Consider the following 24,719-nt stretch of genomic DNA (forward strand, 5'->3'; position numbering starts at 1 on the left):
TATTATCTTAGAGTAGATTTTATTTTATCAAAAAAAGGGGGAAGGAAGGAAGGAGGAAAGGGTGGGAGAAAGGGAGGGAGGTAGAAGTTCAGAATAACAGAACTGCAGATCACAGATACCACAGTTTAAGTCTTCCATTCAGATGAAATCTGGAATGATAAAAGGAAATGAGGGAAAAAAAGGAAGAGAAAGGAGGAAGTTGTTAGTTTGCTTTTAACACCACTACATCTGCCTTTCATTTGTTTGAAAGAGCTGACTCTTGTAAAGCAGAAAAGAAAAACACTGTTTTTACAATTTTTAATCGCCCTTTTTGGAAAAAAATAGTTGTAGGGGCCAATAAACATTGTGCTTTGATCTATATAACTTATAAGCACATCATATGTTCCTTTTAAAAGTAAAATGATTATTTTTCTGGCAACATCTATTGAAATGCTAACATACATAATCTCCCAACTGCTTTTTCTTCCTCTTTTCAGTCCTTCAACCACCTGAAAAGATTTGGTGTTTCAGTTCCTCTTCCTACTTGTCTATATCTACCCTTGAATTTTCTCTTCCATGTAAAGTGGCTTTTTTTTGCCTTACCCATTTCATATAGATATAATGATAAAATATTGAGAAAATGGATATATATTATGTATCAACCCCATTATGTTTGGACAGAAACCTAAAGTCTATGGAGAAAAACACATATTATCATCTCTTCTTAAGGATTCTAGTCACTAGATTGAATCCACTCAGATAATAACACAATGCTCTTCCTACCTCAAGGACCTTAAATTTAATCCTGCCTGCAAAGTCAATTTTGCTGTATAAAAGTTTGAAAGAATTATGGCATGGATATCATAAGAAGCCACTCTTCTGACTACCACAGAAAAATAACTGCTTTAATTCAGAATCATTTAAAATAAAGATTTATCTTAATTTCTCAATAGCCATTATTTTAATTTAAGCATGAATCACATGCCTATAGATTTTTTAAAATAATTCTTAGCCATCAGTTTTAAGCTAATTTTACAAATTGCATGTTCCCATCTATCAATAATATGAAAACTATGTAGTCAGCTTGTGGTCCCTCAATGGATGAATGGATCAAGAAAATGTGATACACACACACACACACACACACACACACACACACACACACACACACACACAATGGAATTCCAACACTTCCATCAGAATGATATTGTATCATTTGTAAGGAAATGGAAAGACTTGGGAAAAAATCATATTAATCAAAATAAGCCAAATGCAGAGAAGCAGAGATTGTCGAGCTACAGGTAAACACACTCTATGATTTAAAATAATACACTGGGCCATGATAAATTATACAGTACTCTCGACATTCACACAGTGAGACCACTGAAGGAATTCTAAGATATTGACACAAGAAGTTTTTGTTACTTCTCCCTTTGTTGTTGTGATTTCTGTGCCTTTTGTCTGGTATGTAAGTCTGTCTTCTTTGGGAAGGTTAAGTGGGGAGCAAAGAAATGGCAGGGCAGAGGGTAAAAAAAGTGCAGCAGTGACACTCACAAGACACCATGTTGAAAAAGAACAATACAGTGAGTGGGGATAAGGTGGATTCAAAAAAAAACTGGAAGAAAGCCAGGGAGAGGGGATATTGTTCAAAAAGAAATGTACTGTTTACCTGACTTATGTAACTGTAACCCCTCAGTGCATCGCCTTTATAATAACTTTTTTAAAGTGCCCCCCCAAAAATTTTCAGTGCAAACAAGGTTGGGAATGGGGCCTATGGTAGAGTACTCACCTAGAATGCACGAAGCCCTGGGTTTGAATCCCTAGAAAAGCATTCACAGAAAAAGCCAGATGTGGGACTGTGGCTCAAGTGGCAGAGTGCTAGCCTGGACAAAAAGTGTCCAAGGACAGTGTCCAGGCCCTAAGTTCAAGACCCATGACTGGCAAAAAAAAAAAAATAGTGCAAACAACAGGCATGTCTTAAAGGGGCATGTTTCCCAGAAGTCTGAGGGAGCTATTGATAGAACAGAAATACGCCTTAAGTTTGGGTTTGGTTTTCCCTTGATTTTGATTTTTTTCCTTAACTAATCATATTTCTGACAAAGACACTTATTCTTGTGAGATTAAAAAAAAAATGAGAAACAGGCCGGAAGTTTGGCCTAGCAGGCAAGAAGACCCGGGTTCGATTCCTCGGTACCACATTTGTAGATAAAAGCCAGAAGTCGTGCTGAGGCTCAAGTGGTTGAGTTCTAGCTTTGAGAAATCCCAAGGACAGTGCTCAGGCCCTGACTCAAGCCCAGGACTGGCAAAAAAAAAGGAAAAAAAATGAGAGCCAGTCAGATGCTGTTGGCTCTGTCATCCTAGTATTCAAGAGCATAAGCTATGAGGACTTCAGCTCAAAGTCAATTCTGTAAAGTCTAGGAGGTTCTTAGCTCCAATTAGCCACCAAAGAGTCAGAAGCGGGATAATGGCTCAAAAGTGGGATAACACTAGCTTTGACCAGAAAAACCAAGAGATAACATCCAAGCCCTGAGTTCAAGTATTCATATGAGCACAATTAAAGACAATAAATAGAGACCATATAAAAGAAGGATGAATGGGCCGGGAGTTTGGCCTAGTGGTAGAGTGCTTGCCTAGCATGAACGAAGACCCGGGTTCGATTCCTTGGTACCACATGCATAGAAAAAGCCAGAAGTGGTGCTGAGACTCAAGTGGTAGAGCTCTAGTCTTGAGAAAGTCCAAGGACAGTGCTCAGGCCCTGAGCTCGAGCCCAGGAGTGGCAAAAAAAAAAAAAAGGATGAATTGACTAATTGGTGTACTTTTACTTGTGTATGTCCCGTTTGATTTATTATCTTACATTTCACCTTTTCAAATATTTCTCTATTCGGTTCATATACTGACATTAAAAATTAAAGGAACTTTTAAAAAACAAAGTACATCTTGTCCTTGAAAAAATTCACATTAATATTTCATTCCAAAAATAAAAACTGAGTTAGTTATTTTCTGCAGAACATGTCATTATTGACTATTATATGCAATTGATAGTTAAAATGACAATTAACACAATAAATTATCTTCATAAATATGCATGAATGTGAAACAATCCCATTGGTATTTCCTCTCAAAAGCCTTCATTCCCAGTAGTTACAACAAACAAAAAGTTTTCCCTTCTCAAATGCATCAAAGCCTTCAGGAGAGGGCCGGGAGTTTGGCTTGTCTAGCATGCATGAAGACCCAGGTTCGATTCCTTGGTACCACATACATAGAAAAAAGCCAGAAGTGGTGCTGAGGTTCAAGAGGTAGAGCTCTAGCCTTGAGAAAGTCCAAGAACAGTGCTCAGGGCCTGAGCTCAAGCCCAGGACTGGCAAAAAAAAAAAAAAAAAGCCTTCAGGAGTAGACAGTTTTTTTTTTTATCATAATACAAATACTTGTTCATTTATGATATCTGCCATTCCTAGATGACAATACAGGAGTATTAAATACAGTGAAGAATGTACCATTCAAAAAGTATTATCAGGAAAAATTCAGATTAAACTACTTGTCCTTCATTTCAAGAAATATAGTAAGTGTAATAACTACTTGAGATTGTTAAAACATTGCCATTTAAGTCGGAATTAGCTAAGTACTACTATAAGCCGTTGAATCCAGGCCTACATCTTTCAGTTTATTGACAAATAAACATTATAACCCTGAAAATATTTTTTAAAAAAGTAAGCTTGAGGGGCCGGGAGTTTGGCCTAGTGGTTAAAGTGCTTGCCTAGCATGCATGGAGACCCAGGTTCGATTCCTTGGTACCACATATATAGAAAAAAAATGCCAGAAGTGGTGCTGAGGCTCAAGTGGTAGAGTTCTAGCCTTGAGAAAGTCCAAGGACAGTGCTCAGGCCCTGAGCTCAAGCCCGGGACTGGCAAAAAAAAAAAAATAAGCTTGAGTTAGGTGCCAGGATCCTAGCTACTCAAGAGACTGAGATCTGAAAATTTCAGTACAAATTCAGCCCAAGAGATTTTTATTTCCAATTAAGCACCAAAAAAGCCAGAAGTAGATCTGTAACTCAATGGTAAAATGTGAGCCTTGAGCAAAAAAAGCTTAGAAACAATGCCTTATCCCTAAGTTCAAGCCCCAGGACTGGCACAAAAATGAGTAAATGAACGAATACACCACTCTTGACATCAACCTCTGTTTTAACATTTCTGAATTTTACATTTCTGAATTAAACCAAAGCAAGTATGCAAAACAAATTACAAAAGACATTCTCATATAAACACTATTCTTAGATCCCAGAAACCAAGGAAATCTATGAAGCTGTAAAAAATACAATTAAAGCAATACTCAGAATCATTGTGTGTGGAATCTAAATGCATGATGTCCTCACTTAACAGACTTAGTTGTTTCTCTTGACAACTACTGTCTTCATTATTCAAACCTAAAGGCAGTAATATCAGAGAAGAGTATGTTTAGAGAAGAAGCTCTAACATTATGTTTTTTCTCTGCTCTGTCAGTATTGTTCATTGAGGGTCTCAATCATTATGTTTCTATTCATTACTATCATATTATCACCAAGACATCTCAGAGATTTTTTTTTAACTTCTTGTCAAGATAACAAACCCCACAAAATAAGTCTTTTGATTTCTATTCGAATTTTCAAAGCACTATTTGCACTCCATTATTTCCTACTATCACACTACCTTTAGAATGAAATATGGATATATGAAATGAGGTGTGACTCTAGTGGTAGAAATCTAGCTTTGAGCTAGTGAGATAGTGCCCAGGCCATAAGTTCAAGCCTAAAAGTTTACACACACACACACACACACACACACACACAACATGGATGCAATATGTGCCTGACTTACTACACAAAATTTAAGACTTATTAAATAATGTTCTTACTAAACAAGCTTTAAGATGTTCATACCTTACATAGTTTCAAATTAAGTACTCAAAATCAGTTTAATGCCAATTTCTTTTTTTTATTATTGTTGGGCTAATGTGTAGAGGGGTTACAGTTACATTTGTCAGATCGTAGGTGCATTACTTCTCACAGATTGATACCACTTCTCATGTTTTAGTCCCCGTTACCCTCTCTTCATCCCCTCCCAATCATTGTTTTCCCCTTTCCCTTCCCTATTTCAAATAATCATATATGCCATGTAACAAGCAACAAAGTCAGATTTTTAAAGTTTATCTCTAAATAGTTGTACAAGGGCAAAGTCATTTCACAAAACCGTAAATAAGTAGAATCCATCTTGTTCTATGTTACTCCTTTCAAAAATTTCCTAATTTTGTGATACATACAATGTCTTCTCAGCTTCACCCTTCCCTTCTTCCCTACTTCATTGGCTACATCTTTCCCTGTGGCCCTACCCCTTGCAAGCAAGTGCCCACTTCTTGGTGCTTATTTTGTTGGGCTTTGAATTTGTTTTTCTAAAAGATTTGTGATATTTGAGTTTTCTATGGTGTCCATTACAGTTAATTCATTTGGAACTGCTCACATACAACCAAGCATGTTTGCTTATAATTCCTTAGGCATATCGTGCACCACTAGTGAGAGAAACCATGCAAACTTTCTCTGGGTTTGACTCCAGTTCACTTAATATAATTTTTCCAAGTCTTTCCATTTCCTTACTAATGGTACAATATCATTCTTTCTAATGGATTTGTAAACTTCTATTCTGCATGGATACCACAGATTCTTAATCCATTCATCCACTGAGGGTCATTTGGGCTGTTTCATAATTTGACTATGGTGAATAGTGCTGCAATGAACATAAATGTTCAGAAAACTAGTGATGTCAGAGAAAATTTTTAGCAGATCCTAGTAGGTCGTAGGTGACCAAGGCCTTTAATCTTCGATACCAGCATCCTCTTCATAACCTGTTATAACTTGTTAGGTGCTACTGCTGAATTGTCATGACAGGGTGCTAATGTTCTGATCGCACATTTCTGAGACAAATCGAAATCTGAGACAAATTCTGGAGATCTTTTATTTCTGCAGATGTCGAAATGTTGTGTATATCAGAATGTTTAGTTGTACATTTTCACCTTTTGGATTTTGAGACTTCTTACTCCAAGTGAAACTAGTACCTAATCATAGATGTGTGGTTTGGTTTGAGGCCAAACCTAGGTACAGCGGCTATGTGAGAGTTTCCAAACCTATCGTCCATCTCTTCTCTGATAGTACATATCTTAGTAATGATGATAACCTGATGATATATGTCTTCTCTTTTCCAAATGGATAATATTGTGCATATTTTTTGAGATTTTAGTAGGCCTTTTTTCTAAGCAACTTAGATTCAAAGAGAGATATTTTGGAGGGTGTCATTGTTTCCCTTAATGCAATTAACAATTTCTTCAGGATATTATTCATGAAATTAGAAAACTGACCACTGAAGGTTGTCCTGAGGATATTATTCATGAAATTAGAAAACTGACCACTGAAGGTTGTCCTGATGGCTATGTACATAAAGTCTATTCTTTTAATAATGTGAGGCATACATTGACTGATCTATCCTGTTAATATATTTCCTCAAGAAAAATGCTGGATTATTTTAACACAAGAAAACTACAATTATCAATGTGTCACTGTTAATAAATAGAAAATAATACACAAATTTTCTTTATCATTTATCTTTTCGACATGGCAATGGCTTTTTATCAATAAAAACAAATGACAATAGACTTATGAAGAAAGGAGAGAGAGGTGTTATAATTTTTATTTATCAAATTTGAGCATAAATCCTTAAATCATTCATGCAAAATACTTGCTTGAATTTATCTTCGTATGAATTTATCATTTTGCTTTATTATCTTCATAAGGAGACTAGGTCATGTAAATGAAAAAAAAGTGCACCGACATGTAATTAGAAATGTAGTTCTTTTTTAGGTCTTTTCACCTATTCTCTAGAGTCCTTAATTACCTTTAATAATTTCAACCTTTACTTTTGCAGGTGAAACTTCCCTGTGCAAAATTACACAGAAATATGGAGGATGCTTCAATGAAGTCTTTTAACACATTTTAATGGTTAAACTATTAAGGAACTGCTGATCTGCTGAACAACATAGTGAAGAAAACGCATCCGACAAACCAAAAATCTTGAACTAAATAATTGACCATCTTAAAAGATTATTTTTCAGTTATCCATAATGTTTTTTTAGAAATCCACTTTTCAATGATCTGATAAATTCAAGTAAAAATGGACATGTATATTACTTAGAATATACAATGACTTTATGTGTCATTTCTTAGCTTTTACAGGAAATTGTCTAAATGTTGAGAATCTCCAGTGTAAATTTTTAAAAAAATGAATTTTCCTTTCAGTTGTAATAGAGAATTGTAGCAAAGAGAAAGGAACTTTGAGTAAGATAACCAATAACGTTCTTCATAAATTTGTGTTAGGTTGATAATTATGTGACCTGGGCAAAACTCCTGGAGGGCTCAAGAGTTTGAAAGAATTATTTAAGAAGTAATTGCTTATCTTTTCTGTCTAACCTTCTGATGCACTATGAAAATGTTTCTCATTTCTTTAAAGCTATTTCTTTCCTTTTTCTCCCAACTGAGTATTTCCAAGTAACTGATCCATTCAGTGTTGCTTTGTGTTTTGACAAAAGATATCTATTTTAGCCAAAAACTTTCTCTGGCAAGTAAATAAGATTAACAAATTGACTTTCTAATTTTTTATTCAAAATTGCACTACAGCATTCAGTTTAATTAAGAGAACATATTGATTATGTTCCATCATTCCAGTGGGTAATGGGCTTATCTAAAAATGCATGCACTAAATTTTGGCAAAGCAAACTGAAATATTTTTTCTTCTCTTATAACTATTCTATTTCATATTTCGATTCCATCACTACTTTATGAAGAATAGAAAATAAGATAGCAATACACTAGTTTAAATAGGGTCTCTTCAATATAACTAAATTAAATCATCATTTCCAATAAGACTGTGACGACTCATCTCATTTTATTAGTTCTATACATTGGCTGTCAATAATTCCACTAGACTCTACGGGTTGGCCACAAACTGGAATGAATGTTTTGCTCTATTCTAAAACAATACATTACTTTATTTTCATTGTTCCTGTGTAAAACTCCGTAGAGCAAATGAGCATGTGGGCAAGACTTTCTGAGATCTCCATGTGGCCAGATTTTCACAAAGGATGTTCATTTCTAACTACATGTTCCATAAAAGGATTACTTACAGTGTCTTCTAATTTCAGCTATTAAACCACGTATAGCTTTAGAAAATTGAATTTCTTAAAGTAAAATGTTTCAAAAGGACTTAATAGAATCTTCGGGGCGGGGGAAACAGGCACTCGGAGCTTTATATGAATGGTTTAAAAGACTTGTAAATGTTCACCTTACTCAAAGTTATTAAACATGAGATGATGAAAGTGGGAGTTTTCCAATTTCTTTATAACATCATGTTTGTGTTCATAACTGCTCTTAATCCACAGAAATATCTTCTGACATCACACTGCTAATATTTATTATGTACATATGAATTATTCCTAATCAAATGTTTAGGGAGCACTGTAAGCCTATTTCCCAATTGGTCACTATATATATATATATATATACACATATATACTTAGTTTAAACAGTATTGTTTATTCAATATATATAATATGTTCAATATGTCTGCATTTATATGTTTTTACATTTTTAATTTAACAGTATTGTTCATCCAATCTCATGATATCACTGCATCTTTAAGCACCACACAATTCATATTATATAGATAAACCTGAATTTTTTCCATATTGTAAATAATGCAATGTATGCATATGTATCAGATATTTGCACAATTATTAACCTTTTATTATGAAGATATTTGAGCATAACAACACTGATTCTACGTCACCACAGTCAGAATGGCCATTATCAAGAAAACAATAAAAAATGCTAAAGAGGATGCAGCCAGAAGAGAACTCTTACTACACTGTTGGTGGGAAAGTAGGCTTGGAAAACCACACGGGAAAACAATATGGAGGTTACTCAAAAAACTAAACATAGAACTTCACTATGACCTAGCAATTCTGAGCATTTATCTAATAGATCACAACACGTGTACAGTAGAGTCACCAGGAAAACCATGTTCACGACAGCACTATTTGACATATATAGCCAAAATATGAAATCAGCCCACATGTCCCTTCTTGGACAAAGGAATTAAGAAAATGTGGCCTAGGAACACAATGGAATTTTACCTATCCATTAGAATGACGATTTACCATTTACAAGGAAATGGAAAGACTTGGAAATTCTATCAAGTGAAATAAGCCAGACCCAAAGAAACAAAGGTCGCATGGCTTCTCTCATTAGTGGAAGATAAAATGTGCCTATAAATCTATAAACGGACATGCTGGGTAGCATACAAAGCAGTTCCAAATAAATTAACTGAACTGTAATAGATGTTATGAAGAGCTCGTACAACTTTTTATAAAGACAAAGTCAAAGCTAAAGCACAAGTACTTACAAGAGGAGTGTGTAGAGCCAAGGGGAGAGAGGGATAAGCAAATGAAGGGAAAAACATGGAAAGAATGCAGTCAAGAATTCATTGTATAGACCACAAAATGAAATAACGTAAGCAAAGTGGTGAGTTGAAAGAGGATGAGAGTACTGAAAGGAGTGATACCAAGATTAACTGTATTCACAAACTGCTTCATTAAGATGTCAACTCCTCTGCTCAACCTTGTAAAGATAATTTTTACAAAGACACTAGATAATACTTTTACGCCAGCATAGGTGATGGATAGAAATTAAGGTTAAACTACGTTCTTGTAATAATTAAATAAATATGTTCATATATATGCATGAACATTACCTAAAATAAAAACCTACCTAGGAAAAACCAATTCATTTGAGGATCTGTTGTTAGATTTTAGCACACGTCTACTAGCCTCTCACAGGCATATGGGATATCTCTAATGGTTTCTGACATTGTGAGGAAGGCCAAAATGAGAATTTGACAGTAAACTTTTATAGACATTATTTCTTTCTCTCAGACTCCAATAATTCTATATTGCTGCATGTAAGTAATGTATTCGTATGTTTAGTAGGCTGAAAGACAGGTGTTCTAATGAACAAAAAGAAGTTGGCAACAATATCATAGAAAGGAGTGAGCAGTATTACATACTCCCCATACAAATTAAGACATTATAATTTATTTTCACTTTCCAAGATGCCCTTTAAGATGTTTTAATTGACAGTTCATCAACATCATCATCACCATGAGATTGTATGTAGACAATCTATCAAAATATACAATACATACACTACTCGCAACTCATGCTCAAAAATCATCTGAAAAGCCTCATCTTAGTCAAAACTGCAATGAGTCTGTTAAATTATTCACACTTAAACATCAAGCATATTGTAATGTGTATGCCAACAAATTAGTAAAGAGAAAAAAATAATATTCAGAATACATGGTACTGCTCTTTATGCTTGAAACATCCACTATCTTTCATCAGGATGTACACAATATGCATGTGTGTGTCTCTGTGTGATGTATTTCTGATGTTCATCAGTTTTGCATCCACACGAAAAGCTTTAAACACAATATTCCCAAAAGCAAGCTAAAGAAAACGAAACAAATTCATTATTAGAAACACATTCTATGAAAACTTACATTTGAATAAAAATCTATATATACTTCAGTAAGAAAAAAAGTTTTGTTGAAAAATCTCCCAAATGATAGTTGTTAGATTTCTATGCATCTTTAAATTAACTTAAAAAGGTGGAATTAGGAGAGTTGAAGGAGAATGAAGAGGTGACAGTGACCAGGATGTAATTCTATGCTAAACTGAAACTCCTTTGTACAACTACTTAAAGACAAGTTGGCAATTAATTAACTAAAATTTAACAAATGTGGAAATCCTCTTCCGTATCATATTAGCCACATAGCAAATGCAAGCAAATGCCTTCTATCCATTGCTGAATAGAAATTAGAAAATGATCAGGACACAGAAAAATCTTATTGTACAGCACCAGTAAACATTGTTATGCATATAATATACCACATATACCACAGAGAACAGGGGAGATTGACCTGTGAGCCCATCTTTCTATTTTACTTCTGGGCTAACTGAAATTCTAAAGAGGAAGTCACATAAGTAAAGACAATGATAAGTGTATTCTGTTTCTTGAGGAAAGAGAAAGAAACAGAGGTTAAAGATCATCTTGCAAACCAGCACATAACAGTTAACTAAATTAACCATCAAACAACATTGGGACCTCATCATCTGGTCATAAAATAATGCTTCAGACAAAGCAACCCAAAGTTTACAGCATTTCAGTCTTTCAGGTACATAAAGTAAATCATTCCCAGTATTCTATGGTCTGTTTATAATTACTCATCTAGTTTACAGCAGCTTTATCTAACTACTTATAAATTTCTCCAAATTTTTGATATCTAGTTTCTTTTAAAAACTAAGATCTTTTGAGCTAGGTATGTTAGTGCACATCCATAATGCCAGTCCTTGGTAGTCTAAGAAGAAATTCAAGGCCAAGCCTGAACTGAGTAGCAATATCTTAGTAAAATTAAAAGTTCTTAGAACAGCTATATTCTTCATTTAAATAAACAATAAACCAGGTACAGATAGCTTATGCCAAGACACTCATATCCCCAATTAATTACAAAGAAAATCTAGGAGTGGAGCTGTCCCGCACGAGTAAGTACACCAGATGTTAGCAAGAAAAGCCCTGAGTTTTAAGGCCCAGTTCAAAGTAAACAAATAAGTAAACCAAAGTCCATTAGCTTACCCACTCCAACTAGTCTCTCTAAACTGTTATCACACACTCACATATGCACAGGGTTTCAGAATCAACTTCTGATTTCTACAGGGGTCACAGCTAGCTTTCCTTATACAAAACCACACGGAAACCCAGTGAGACCGGTAGTCTATTTTCAGACATAGAGCAGAAGCACTTGGCCCACGAATCTAATCTTTTTATAGTATGCTGTGGAACATCACTCTCACTGAGCATGCCGTTCTTTTAGCTATCTTTGAATATCTTTGGCACAAAGCTAAAAATCCTCTCATAGATAAGATACACACCACATGAATGGTTCAATTAAGTGTGCAATAGGCTAAAGTTTAGAAAGTTTTCTGGATCTTCTTGAAAGGAGCTGCTCCAAGTGGTCTTGCCAACAGTTAGCTCCCAAGGTTTGCGTATCATTTTTCATTTATATAAACAAAATGCAGCTAGTATCTAGATGCCGCTTGATGTCTGTCTACCTTGCTCCCATGTGGCCTGATTTTAGTCCAATGGTGGATAACTGATGGTGAGGTTGATAGTATTGATTGTAACTTATTAATTATACTCTAAACGATTAAAGAAAATAACAAACTGGGTGCTGGTGGCTCACTCCTATAATCTTAGCTACTCAGAAGGTTGAGATCTGAGGATTGTGGCTCAAACCTAGTCCTAGAAACAAAGTCCATAAAACCATTTAACTACCAAAAAAAGTCAGAAGTACAGCTGTGGCTCAAATAGTAGAGCACCAGTCATGAGCCAAAAAGCTAAGGGACAGTGCCAAAACACTGAGTTCAAGCCCCAATACAAGGAAACACACACACACAGAGAGAGGGAGAGGAGAGAGAGAGAGAGAGAGAGAGAGAGAGAGAGAGAGAGAGAGAGAGAGAGAGAGAGAGAGAGAGAGAGAGAGAGAGAGGGAGGGAGGGAGAGGGAGGGAGAGGGAGGGAGGGAGGGAGGGAGGGAGACGGAGAGGGAGAGGGAGAGAGACCGAGACAGAGAGAGAGAGAGACAGAGACACAGACAGAGACAGAGACAGAGAGAGAGAAAATTTTAGTATCTCTCCCATTAAAAGATGGGCCAAAAACTTAAAGAGAGTCTTCTCTGAAGAAGAAATAAGAATGGTCTATGGACACATGAATAAATGCTCGACATCTCTGGCCATAAAAGAAATGCAAATCCAACCAACTCTAAGATTCCACCTCCCTCTAGTTAGAATGGCCAGGATCAAGAAATCTATTAACAACAGATGCTGGTGGTGATGTGGCCAGGAGAGGTCGCTACTACACTATAGGTGGGAGTACAAACTCATTCAACTACTATGGAAAGCAATATGAAGTTTCCTCAAAAGACTAACCATAGAGCTCCCCAATGACCCGGCAATTCCACTACTTGGCATTTACCCAATCGTCCAGAAACAAGGACAGACTAAATCCACTAGCACAAAGATGTTCATTGCAGCACTATTTACCGTAGCAAAGATATGGAACCAACCCAAATGCCCCTCAGTTGATGATGTGGTATTTATACACAACGGAATTCTATGCTGCTATCAGAAAGAATGACATCTCCCCATTTGTAAGGAAATGGAAAGACTTAGAAAAAAATCATATTAAGTGAAGTAAGCCAGACTCTAAGGAACAGCCTCAATGGTTTCCCTCATTTGTCAGAATCAGTAGAAACCTTGGACTCTCCTAGCAGAGATTTACAATAGAGCAAAACCTAGATACATAAGGCCATATAGGATGACGCTAAATGAAAGGACTCCAGGATATAGAAACTAAAGCCATATAATGAGTGATTGTTGTCCTTAATGTACTATGTTATCTCTCTCCTCTTTTGCTGTCCCTTGGTTATCTCATATGATTGCAGTATTTCACCTTGTTATCTGATATATTGTATATATGCTTATTTGGTTATTTGAAATAGGATAGGGAAGGGGGAAAAACAAGATGAGGGGTGGGGATCAGGGGAGGGAAATGGGGACCAAGACATGAGAAAAGGTATCAATGTTTGCGAAGTAATTCACCTTCTATCTGGTGAATATAATGTAACCCTTCTATTAATTACAATAAAATTATATGAAAAAAAGAAAATTATAGTGTCTCACAGCAATATAAATTCTTAATGCCTTCACCTAGGTTTCTGGATCCGTCTTGTTTTGAAATTTGATTGTTCATGGGGATCAATTTTTATTTCAGCCACTACCAGTAACTTCACAGTAATATGAGTTGTTTTTGTGACTTGACCTAATCATCTACTTCACATATCCATCATCATAGATATTTACTTGGTTCCTACCACATGCAAAATGGTGTCTTTACTGGGATTTTGCACACTGTTTTCCTTGTTGCCTCCTTTCTTGGTAATTGTTCCTACTTGGCCCCTTTTGCTGATTCTCATCTGCCTAATTTCCAGCCCTGTAGTCATCTGGACTTCAATCCTTGAATGCATTACCTCTCTATCTCTACCTGGATTTAATCCCAGACAATCTCACAATGCCAACTATGAATTTGCTCACAAATATCAAATGTATGCTTCCAATCTGTGTTGCTTCTACAAACTCCTGGTTCTATACCAAAGGTTTACTCAAGTCACAAGGGGATTTTGTTGTGCATGGTATAATAAGCCTATAAGGTCTACAGTAAAAACAATGTTCAATTCCTTGAACACTGTTACCTTTCCTAGGTGCCCTCAACCACACATAAATTGAATTATGTACTTAGTTCTAGCAGTAAGAAGAGAAATTTACATCCTCTGAGCCTCTCCTATCATGCAAAGGAAAAGGAAGAGCGTGTGTTCCACATAGTTTAGGTAGGAAGAAGAGGAGAATAAATCAGAATATTCCAGTTTTGTGTAAACCTAACTCAACATAGGAAACTTTATCATATAAACTTAAAATAACACAGGAAGCTACACTCCAGAGATTTTAAGGTTGTTTTTGATAATATTATCTGCCAAGCACATACCAATATGCAAATTGACAAAGTCAGAGTGAGCTCTTATTCTGAGAAGTACCTACAATTTGAAGCAGGTTTACCAACCCATTAGTGGAATAAGAAACTATTCCTATAGGTTTGGAAATATTTTACAAAAAGGTAGCAAATATGGCAAAGTTGTATCTGCAACAGCTATATATTTATTGACCATCTGTCTCTTAAATTTCTAGAAGAAAAGATTGGCAAACAGAAAATTGGACATAGATTAAAAGTTGCATTTAGGTTAGGATTCACCACAAATAAAAAGAGTTTAATGAGCCCAGGAAGGAAATGGTGATTTCACAGTAAAAAATAATAATAATAAAGAAGTTCAAAAAGACTGAAAGAGCTAATTGCTTCTAAATACTGAACATCCTGAAATGAGATTATTAAATGATTTAGGAAACAGAGGTTTGGTAAATATCAATTGGAATAAATAATTCCAGAAATAATTCACACTAAGCATGTGGTCTTTAAGAGATATTCCAAATAGCTTCCAGAAAGCTGATATATTAGAGTGAAAAAATAATCTAAATATTTTGAGTACTGGGCATAGTGTTCTATACCTATAATTCCACCACACAGGAGGCTGAGGCAATAAGATCAAGTGATCCAGCTTGGATTAGCTGGTGAACACATTGTCAAAGAAATAAAAAATGTATTACCCACAAAACAGTTATGTGAAGAAAGCAGTTCATAAGCTTTCCAGTTTTTATTTTATTGCTTTTTTTTTTCCTTTGACAGTCCTGGGACTTGGATGCTGTCCCTGAACCTTCGTGCTCAGGGTTACAGCTCTATCACTTCATCTACAGTTTCACTTCTGGCTTTCTGTGGTTAATTGGAGATAAGGACACACCTTCCCACATTGGTTTCTCACCACAGTCCTCAAATCTCAGCTTCCAGAGTGACAAGAATTACAGGTGTGAGCCCCAGGTGACTGGCAGCTTTCTAAATTTTTGACAAGTGCCATGGTCAAGAGAATGTTGTTGCTTAAAATAATAAAAAAAAATTAGGAACTTTAAAACAATAAACTTGCACTTTCAACCTCTGAAAAGTTTTGAGAGACCTGAGAAAAATGTGCAATTCATGAAGGAATCATTCCCCTGAGCTGGAGAGGCCTCCAAGGCTAATGGAAGAAAAACAGAAATTTCAGGCATTGTCAAACTAGGGCAAACAATACAATGGACAAATTAATTATTCTTAGAAATTAGTAGGCTATAACCAACAAACTTATCTCTACTGGGCACAGTAGTAAATAGCTAAAATCCTAGCTTTACAAGAGACAGGTATCAGGTGAATATAGTTCCAGAACAGACTATGCAAAAATATTGAGATGGCGTTCTTTCTGACACCAGCATAGAATTCCATTGTGTATAAATACCCTCATTTGTCTTAATCAGTAGAAACCTTGGGTTCTCCTAGCAGAGATTTACAATAGAGCAAAACCTAGATATATAAGGCCATACAGTATGACACTAAATGAAAGGACCTCCAGGATATAGAAACTAAAGCCATATAATGAGTGATTGTTGTCCTTAATGTACTATGTTATCTCTCACGTCTTTTGCTGGTTTTGCTTGGTTATCTCATATTGTTACAGTATTTTACCTTGTTATCTGATATATTGTATATATGCTTATTTGGTTATTTGGAACAGGATAGAGAAGGGGGGAAAACAAGATGAGGGGTGGGGATGGGGGGAGGGAAATGGGGACCAAGACATGAGAAAGGGTACCATTGTTTTGAAGTAATGTACCTTCTATCTGATGAATATAATGTAACCCTTCTATTAATTACAATAAAAAATATATGAGAGGGACTGGGAGTTTGGCCTAGTGGTAGAGTGCTTGCCTAGCATGTACAAAGACCCGGGTTCAATTCCTCAGTACCACATACATAGAAAAAAGCCAGAAGTGGTTCTGAGGCTCAAGTGGTAGAGCTCTAGCCTTGAGAAAATCCAAGGACCGTGCTCAGGCCCTGAGCTCAAGCCCAGGACTGGCAAAAAAAATTTAAAAAAAGAATAAAAATATATATAAAAAAAGCAAAAATATTGAGAGCTCTTCTCAACCCACAATGTAAAGACTAGTTAGCATTTTCCAGAAGGCCTTTTCTTTAAGAAAGGGATTAGTATAGCTTAATGTGTTTTCTTTTGTTTACATTTATTTTTTTAGTCAAGATCAAAGTATTCACTTCGGTAGAGGGTGTGGTTTATATTTAGTGTATTTTTTGTTGTTTTTTATTTTGTTTTTTAAACCAGTCTGACTTGTCTGGTTGGCGGCAGCCCATGACTACTTCTGGCAAGTAGACATCTCTAGAAAGGGCATGTGTCACTACTGGACTAGGGACTTGAAAGCTGGGATGTATACTTCATTCATGTCTCTTGGTTTTACTGGTGATTGAACCTAGGGCCTCTTCCCTGCCAGGTAAGCACTCTATCATAAGCTATATCTTTCAGCCCTCTGGGTTCTTTTTTAATTCATAAACAAGATAAATTTATTATTGGGAAACTAATATCAAGGAGTTAGTAGGTTTAATGTCTCAGGAGGACCTGTTTCGCATAAATAGCACCTACTCTGTCCTTATAGGATGAAACGGATAGGTCCAAACACTGTTCCAAGAACAATTTCTTTTTTTTTTTTTGGTGACACTAAAATATGAATTCAGTCCAGCCCTCTCTTTTATATCTTTGTTTTGGGATTGAGTCTCACTAATTTTTTGTGGGCTGGCCTTCACTCAGGATCTTCTTGCTATTACCACATAAAGACTACAACTTGTCGCCTTATTTCTTCCATCTTGGAAGTAATTGCAGAAATAATTTCTCAGAAGTCCAATTTTAAAATTTGAAATGCAAGCTTACCTCATTTGTTTGAATGGGATAAGGATAGCCCATCCACAACATAGGATATTCAGCATCGTTGGCCTCCAGGAAATGTTCTTGTTTTTCTAACTGATAAAAACAAATTAAATGGAAATCAGTCTTCCATAACTTGGGTTCTATTCTCTGTTAGTGAAAAAGGAGAAAAAAGGAGGAAAGATGGGAGAAATAGAGGGCAAAGGTAAAAAAAAAAGAATTAAGGGAAAATAAACAAAAATAATAACATAGAAAAATGAATTTCCAGAATAGCTGGAAAAATTACGTGAATTGATCAGAAATTATAAAAAAAGAAACAAGGTTTTGACAAAAGAAGTCAAAGTCTGTGTGTAAATTAATAAAGATCCAGTAAAGGTGGGCAGATTGGATAAGATTTCATTTCTTGTACAAGAAACAGTAGGTAACAGTTCTTTTAAAGGAAATTAGAGAAATGTGTGAATGCTTGGATCTCCTCACAAATTTTCTCTTTTGAACAGAAAACGAGAAATATTTCAAGTCTGTATTTTCCACCAAGAATTCAATTATCTTTTTGTTTTTTGTCAATTATGGGGCTTGAAATCTGGTCCTCAGCTCAAGGCTAGTGCTCTACCACTTTGAGCTTCAGGACCACTTCTGGTTTTCTAGTAGTTAATTCGAGATAAGAATCTCATAGACTTTCCTTACTGGGCTGGATATCTTCAGGTCTCAGCCTCCTGAATAGCTAGGATTACAGGTGGGAGTCATCCATGCCTAGGTTAGCTCAGCTATTTTAATTTTCTTTCTTTTCTTTAATTTGGTAGTTCTGGGCTGTGCACTCAGTTTGCTCAGCTTGTTTCTGCAACACTGCCACGTTAGGCATGCTTTCAGCCCAGGTTTGCTAATCAGCAAATAATCATTTGAGGGATGGAATTTCACAACACTTCTGTCCAGGCTTGCTTCAAATCACAGTCCTCCAGGGTTCCTCCTCCTAAGAATCTAGTCTAACAGTAAGACTACCTTAGCTTATGGGTAAGCTACCAGGGCTTGACTTCAAACATCTTAATTTTTAACAATGTCTCATTACCCCCTGAAGAGCTAATTCCACCAAGACAGTGCTCAGCCTGAACTACTCCATGTCTTCCTAGCGTTGATGTTCAAAGACACAAGGACAGTCATCATTTCTTTTCCCAAATGACAGAATAATATATTAGCATCCAAACTATTTGAAGGAGGCTGGCAATCCTGTAATTCAATATATTTTAAATGCATTTTATAGAATATGAAAGATTGAAGAGCACAGAGTTCACGTGGGCTCCCTGTCAAGAGGGCAACATTGCGATTTCTCCAAACCCATTGCTTGAAGCAGAGTAATTCCACTCTTTTATGTCTCATTGGCTGAAGCCATGCAGAATTTGGAGCAAAATGAGGAAAAAAGAGTATCAATAAGACTTTCGGAGAACTTTAGTTGACCCAAGGCCTCCTTGCTGGGTAATTAATATGACCACATCAGGCATAGTTTCATTTTTAAGTATAATTCATAGTTTAAGAATAATTTAAGTATAATCTAAGTATAATTTCATAGTTTTCATTTTTAAGTATAATCTACTCTTTTTTCCTTAGCAAATTATTGTTTCTTCAATAGGACTGGAGAATTCACTTGGAATATTAATGATTTTCATAACATTATGTCAAAAAGAAACTGCCTTGTAATAGTAAAATTGAACATTTAAGTGGGTCTCACTCTCACCTGATTTGGTTCTCCCAGTTTGTGAGCCAGTCCAACACCTGCAAGAAATATTTGTCAGGTGAAAAATGTGCATTGAAAATAATATCCACTTCAGAAAATATACTTAGAATTTTATGTGGCAAGGGCTTTTTTTCCATGTAATTTGAAATTACCTGCCCATTGTCTGAGCACAGTGTCTCAGATAAATCCTAACTCCAAGATATACTTTTATTTGAAAAGAAACAACTACATTTTTACTGACATAGTGAAATCCAGGAAGCAATATTAAATGTTATAAAAAGATACAAATTCTACATGTAGTTCAATGAAGATAGAAAATTTCCTAAAATAGTAGTAGCAATTTTAGATATAAGTCAATGAAGGTTTAAAAAATTCCCAAAATAGTAGTAGCAGTTCTCTAAATTTTATACTGTGGCTTGAATTTTTGTTGTTGTTGGAAATGGGGCTTGAACTCAAGAGTTTATGTGTCGTCCCTGAGCTCTTTTTACTCAAGGTTAGCACTCTACCACTTTGAGCCACAGCTCTTCTGATTTTTGAGTGATCAACTAGAGATAAGAGTCCCATAGGGACTGTTCTACCCAAGCTGGCTTTGAACTCCAATCCTCATATCTTAACCTCCTGAGTAGCTAGCATTACAGGCATAAGCCATCTGTATCTGGCTGAATTTTTCTTTTTACAATTTCACTTCTCCAATGAAAAAGTCTTATTTATAATTTTGAACATTATTTTTAAGTATTAAGATTTGGAGATGGAAATTATCTTTGGTTTAGTTGGGTTCTTTATTTTTCCTCTCTCTGAAATAGGGTCTTATTAACTTTACCCAGTCTGGTCTCAAAATCACCATTCTCCTCCCTCACAAGTTGAGATTACAAGTGTGTACCAAGTCATTCCTCCACTAGAAAATTCACCAATTATGACAGCTAAGGGAACCACTTTTCAATTGAATTCTTTGGGTTTGGTGAATACACAGGGCAACATGTGAAGTATTTTTTAAACCTTTGTCTTTACAGGACAAAGTGTTTGTTAAAAGAAAATATTAAGACTGGAATATATGTCAGTATGCTCAAGCTTTCTTAGTATCTATTGGCAAGGACCAGAGTCCAATCCCTAGTACATAAGTAAATAAATAACATTTAGTGTTGGATATAATAAACTACCCAGACCTTCTCTTAAAACCAAAAACATTTACTAAAATGAAATACTAACTATTCCATGAGATTTCAGAGTCTCATCTCTTCTGGAAGAGAAAAACAAAACTGTTTTTCCACTTCATAGTTAATAATCCATTAGGATACTCAAATGGAATGGAATAGGCTTTTAATGCTTTTAAATAACTGTGAGGGTTTTAGCATGAATGTGTGCCAAGAGAAACATTTAAGCTCTCAATACATCGCACAAGAGAATAGTCATTATTTAATACAAATTGATATTATAAAGAGCAGGTACTTGAGGGGCTAAAAAGCACCCCCATTCTGAGGTAGTAACTATCTTGCTGTTTATATAAACTATACATAAATTAAAGAAACTGAATTGTGGTGCCATTAAAGTCCCAGGAACTGACCTATCTATGTTAAAATTAACCAGAACTCATGTAAATTCAAGGGATGGCATTTGTTTTCTAAAGCCATAAAACTACCCTCAGACAGCTAATTAGGACTCTACTGGCATGGGAACCTACCGTTAGCTTCCACTGCCCTGAAATGTCCCTAACTCCTACCTTATCTCACTCCAATAGCTGATTGCTGTGTTGTTGTAAATCTGTGGTCTTTGCCTTTAAAAGCCCTGTAAAAATTCAGCTCATGGTCTCCTCCTAAGCTCCCACTGGGTGCTTAGGACAAGGCCTGGGAGTCCGCCTGAATAAAGCCTTGCTTTAGCATTTCAGAACATCTGTCTCTCCATGGTCTCCTTGGTGGTCGTCCTGAGACTTGGGCATTACAATACTCAACAGCTGTTTTTATCCAGAAATACTGGCTTCTGACTTAGGTCCATGAGTGAATTGAAAGCTTGCCATCCCAGCTCTGACTCTTGGAATCAGGAAGAACAAGACTGAAAAGTAGATAAGGAAAAGAAAACGTACCTAAGCAGACGTTGGTGGCTTATGCCTGTAATCCTTGCTACTCTGAGATCTTAGGATCTCAGTTCAAAGCCAGCCCAGGCAGGAAAGTGCATGAGACTCTTATCTCCAATTAACCACCAGAAAACCAGAAGTGGCACTGTGGCTCAAGTAGTAGAGCGCTAGTCTTGAGCTGACGACTGCAGGGACATCACACAGACCTGAAATCAAGCCCTAGGACCAATAAAAAGAGGGGAGGGCGGGAGTTTGGCCTTGCAGTAGAGTGCTTGGCTATCATGCACGAAGACCCAGGTTTAAGACCCAGGTTTGATTCCTCAGTACCACATGCATAGAAAAAAGCTGGTAGTGGTTCTCTGGCTCAAGTGGTAGAGCTCTAGCCTTGAGAAAAAGTCCAAGGACAGTGCTCAGGCCCTGAGTTCAAGCCCCACGACTGGCAAAAAAAAAAAAAGGTAAAAAGAAGGAGGAGGAGGAGGAAGAGAAGGAAAGAAAAAGAAAGAAAGAAAGAAAAGAAAGAAAGAAAGAAATAAAAAAAGAAAGAAAGAAAGAAAGGAAAAGACAAAGTACCTCCCAACCCCAACCAGACAGCCATGAGTCATAGTGTCACAAAGCCTTTGTCTGACCAATAAAGAGACTGGGAGCAATCAGAGTAGCTGTCACTGGCACCTCTGACCCCTAGGATACCTCTTGACTGAAACTGTTTAGTGAGCCTGTATTCCTCCCTGCAAATGTCTGTGTAATGAAAGTAGTTGGAAATTTGGAAATCACATCTCTTCTCTTCCCATAGTGTCCCCATGCCTCATTAAGTTTCCTTTCTCTGACCTTCACCATTACTTTTCTCTTTATTTGGCATACTAGATTGAGTAACCAGATCTGTCTGGTATATGCAAACCAGGAATTTGCCCCCCTTGGACTTCAAATCTGGTAACTAGTAACTAAATCTCCAGTGGCAGATGGAGATGGAATGGATTTTATTGTTTTTTTTTAAATAAAACTTGACTTTATTCTTCACTCACCCATGTTGGAAGGGTTCTGAAAATCAAACTTTTTCTCCAGTAGAGCCAACAAGACTTCAAGATTTAATACCACCATTTCCAATTAGGTTTTACAGGCATTCACCTATGAAAAAGATGTAGAGATACACACAGTTATAAAAATTAATGAATGACCACAGGTCAGGAACTACACAGGTAGTTCCTAGCTACTCGGGAAATGGAGAGAGGAAAGATCAAGTTTGGGAGGCCTCTAGGGTAGTAAACTTTTCAAGACCCTATCTCAGATATCACCATCCAAAACCAAAGCTGAGTAGCTAACGCGAAATGTCTTAGCAGGATGATCTGACTTTGGACAGGAATGGACAGGAAACTTCTTCTGGCACTGCAGGTGACCCACCTGAAAGCCACACGGGAGCAGTGAGGCCTAGCCAGGCGCAGGCAGATGAGTGCCCCTGGTCCAGCAGCTCAAAGGGCTGAGGAGTCAGTAAGGCCGCTGTGTCCAGGCTGGGCCCCAGCTCGCTCTTACCACCAGCGCTAGCCGGCCATCCGGTTCAGAGCGCTGGGGGAGGGGGGGTTGGTGAGGCTGGTGCTGGAACTGGCATCGCATGGGCTCCTGGCCCAACGGGAGCAGCTCGAGCGCACCAAGGGGAGGGGTGCGAGTCACTCTCCTGGAGTATCTTAAGCTCCTGCCCCCATCCCTTCCTTGTTTGTGTCTGCAGTTTTCTGATTCTTCTTTACAGTTACTCTTTCTTGAGTTTATCTGGGATTTCTGAAAGCTATATAAACGTATGTTTCTACACATTTTCGTTGATAACGTGTATGTTATAATGAGGGAGCTCATCACAGCTTCCGGAATGGAAGTGGCTAGAGGAACAGTGGGTTCCTGGGCGCTGAGGCCAGGGAGATCCGCACCTGCAGACCTGAGGCTCAGGGAATTCAAGCTGGCAGCCGCCTCCCGAGCAACTGTGATGCGAACACAAGAGCCGGGAACTGACTGGGCCCCACTCAAATCATTCTTTTTCTAAGGGCTCAAGACCAGCTTCCAGCTTAGTCGAGGGACTAAGGAGTCACTGCTATCCCTGAATCCCTGCAACAAGTATTTCACAGTGGCCTTCTGGAGACCATGCCTTGATCCAAAGCAGTGGCTTGGGCAGAGAACCTCAAAGAGCTGGTCATGAGAAGGAAAAGCTGGCCATACCCAATGAACTCACTAATCACTTCAGCCAAGCTCTGAAGGGCATGCAAGCACTTCTGGGCGGAAATAGATGTCCAAAGGCTCTATAGTAGTAAAGGGCTGCCCCAGAACCTAGATTCTAGACACATCACTTGGAGGTGGCTGGGTTGTTGACCGCTTGTCTAGCCGAAGTTTTCAGTCATGTGCAAGCTATTCTTTTTGTACACGTTTGGATTTCACATCCTCCTGGGTGGGAGCAGCATGGACTGTCTCAGACATTCTCCTTTCTCCCGCGATTGCCTTTGATTCCTCTGAGATCATCAGCCAGAGTGTGTAGAACAGATGCTGTGCTAGGCATGGCCTCCAGGAGCCAACCCCAATACTTGTGGAGAGGAGCCTGGACTCGGGAGGTCCCTGAGCCCTCCAGTCTCTCTGGAATTGGAAGAGCAGGATATATCAAGAACGGAACTAGCCGGGCGTTGTGGCTCACACCTGTAACCCTACCTACTCAGGAAGCTGAGACTTGAGGATCAAGCTTCAAAGCCAGCCTTGGCACTAAAGAACACCAGACTCATCTCCAATTAATCACTAGAAAAGGGGAAGTGGGGCTATGGCTCAAGGGGTGGGGTGGTAGTCTTGAGCTGAAGAGCTTGGGACAGTGCCCAGGCTCAAAGTTCAAGTCCTATGACCCACAAAAATTTAAAAAAACATTATGAATCTGTGATTCCCTCATCAGAATACAAGTGTCAGCAAATAAGGTTAGAAAAATAGAGCTACTTCAGTATGGAGTGGTACATGGGCAGAGAGCTGTGTTTCTTGGTGCCTCTTCCTGAAGGACAATGGAAAGCCTGGGGGAAACTCTGGTGGCCATAGCTGTGTGTAAAATTGGGTACCTATCCAGCTAAAGTGGGTCCCACACTTGCCCCCCCCCAACCAAACTGGACAAGGTTAGATGGGAATGGGACTGCAGGAGCAGCTGTCATCATGACTCCACCCATTCTGCCTGGATCACAAGTCAGGCCACACCCACATCCCATGCTGCTTATATAGCACCGGAATTTGCTCTGTGGACTTACACCACAGCAATTGGAGAGGGTAGAGGTGGCTGCGTGGTGAGTGAGAGAGTTGGAGAGAATTGAGGTGATTTGGGCGGAAAGAGACATAGGTAATTGAGTTAGTTTTTAGTG

The 24,719-nt window shown here is 37.5% G+C and overlaps 1 protein-coding gene across 3 annotated transcripts; it reads right to left on the reverse strand.

The window, feature by feature from the left end:
* Positions 1-23,765, reverse strand: LOC150069114 (urotensin-2B-like). 3 transcript variants are annotated; one of them, XM_090331851.1, is made up of 5 exons: positions 22,756-22,947; positions 22,380-22,482; positions 19,293-19,330; positions 17,573-17,662; positions 1-149 (listed from the first exon to the last, which is right to left on the reverse strand). In XM_090331851.1, the coding sequence occupies exons 2-5, from the start codon at positions 22,453-22,455 to the stop codon at positions 126-128; spliced, it is 228 nt and encodes a 75-aa protein (XP_090187977.1). In that variant the 5' UTR covers positions 22,456-22,482; positions 22,756-22,947; the 3' UTR covers positions 1-125. The 3 variants fall into 3 exon arrangements, with proteins under 3 accessions (XP_090187977.1, XP_090187971.1, XP_090187962.1); XM_090331845.1 differs by lacking the exons at positions 1-149; positions 22,756-22,947 and adding exons at positions 15,388-15,841; positions 23,685-23,765; XM_090331836.1 differs by lacking the exon at positions 1-149 and adding an exon at positions 15,388-15,841 and having other exon boundaries at positions 22,756-22,950.
* Positions 23,766-24,719: the final 954 nt, after the last annotated feature.

The sequence above is a fragment of the Megascapheus bottae genome, chromosome 1 (genome assembly GCF_031878675.1).
Source record: "Megascapheus bottae isolate mThoBot1 chromosome 1, mThoBot2.hap1, whole genome shotgun sequence".
In the NCBI taxonomy this organism is placed as follows: domain Eukaryota; kingdom Metazoa; phylum Chordata; class Mammalia; order Rodentia; family Geomyidae; genus Megascapheus; species Megascapheus bottae.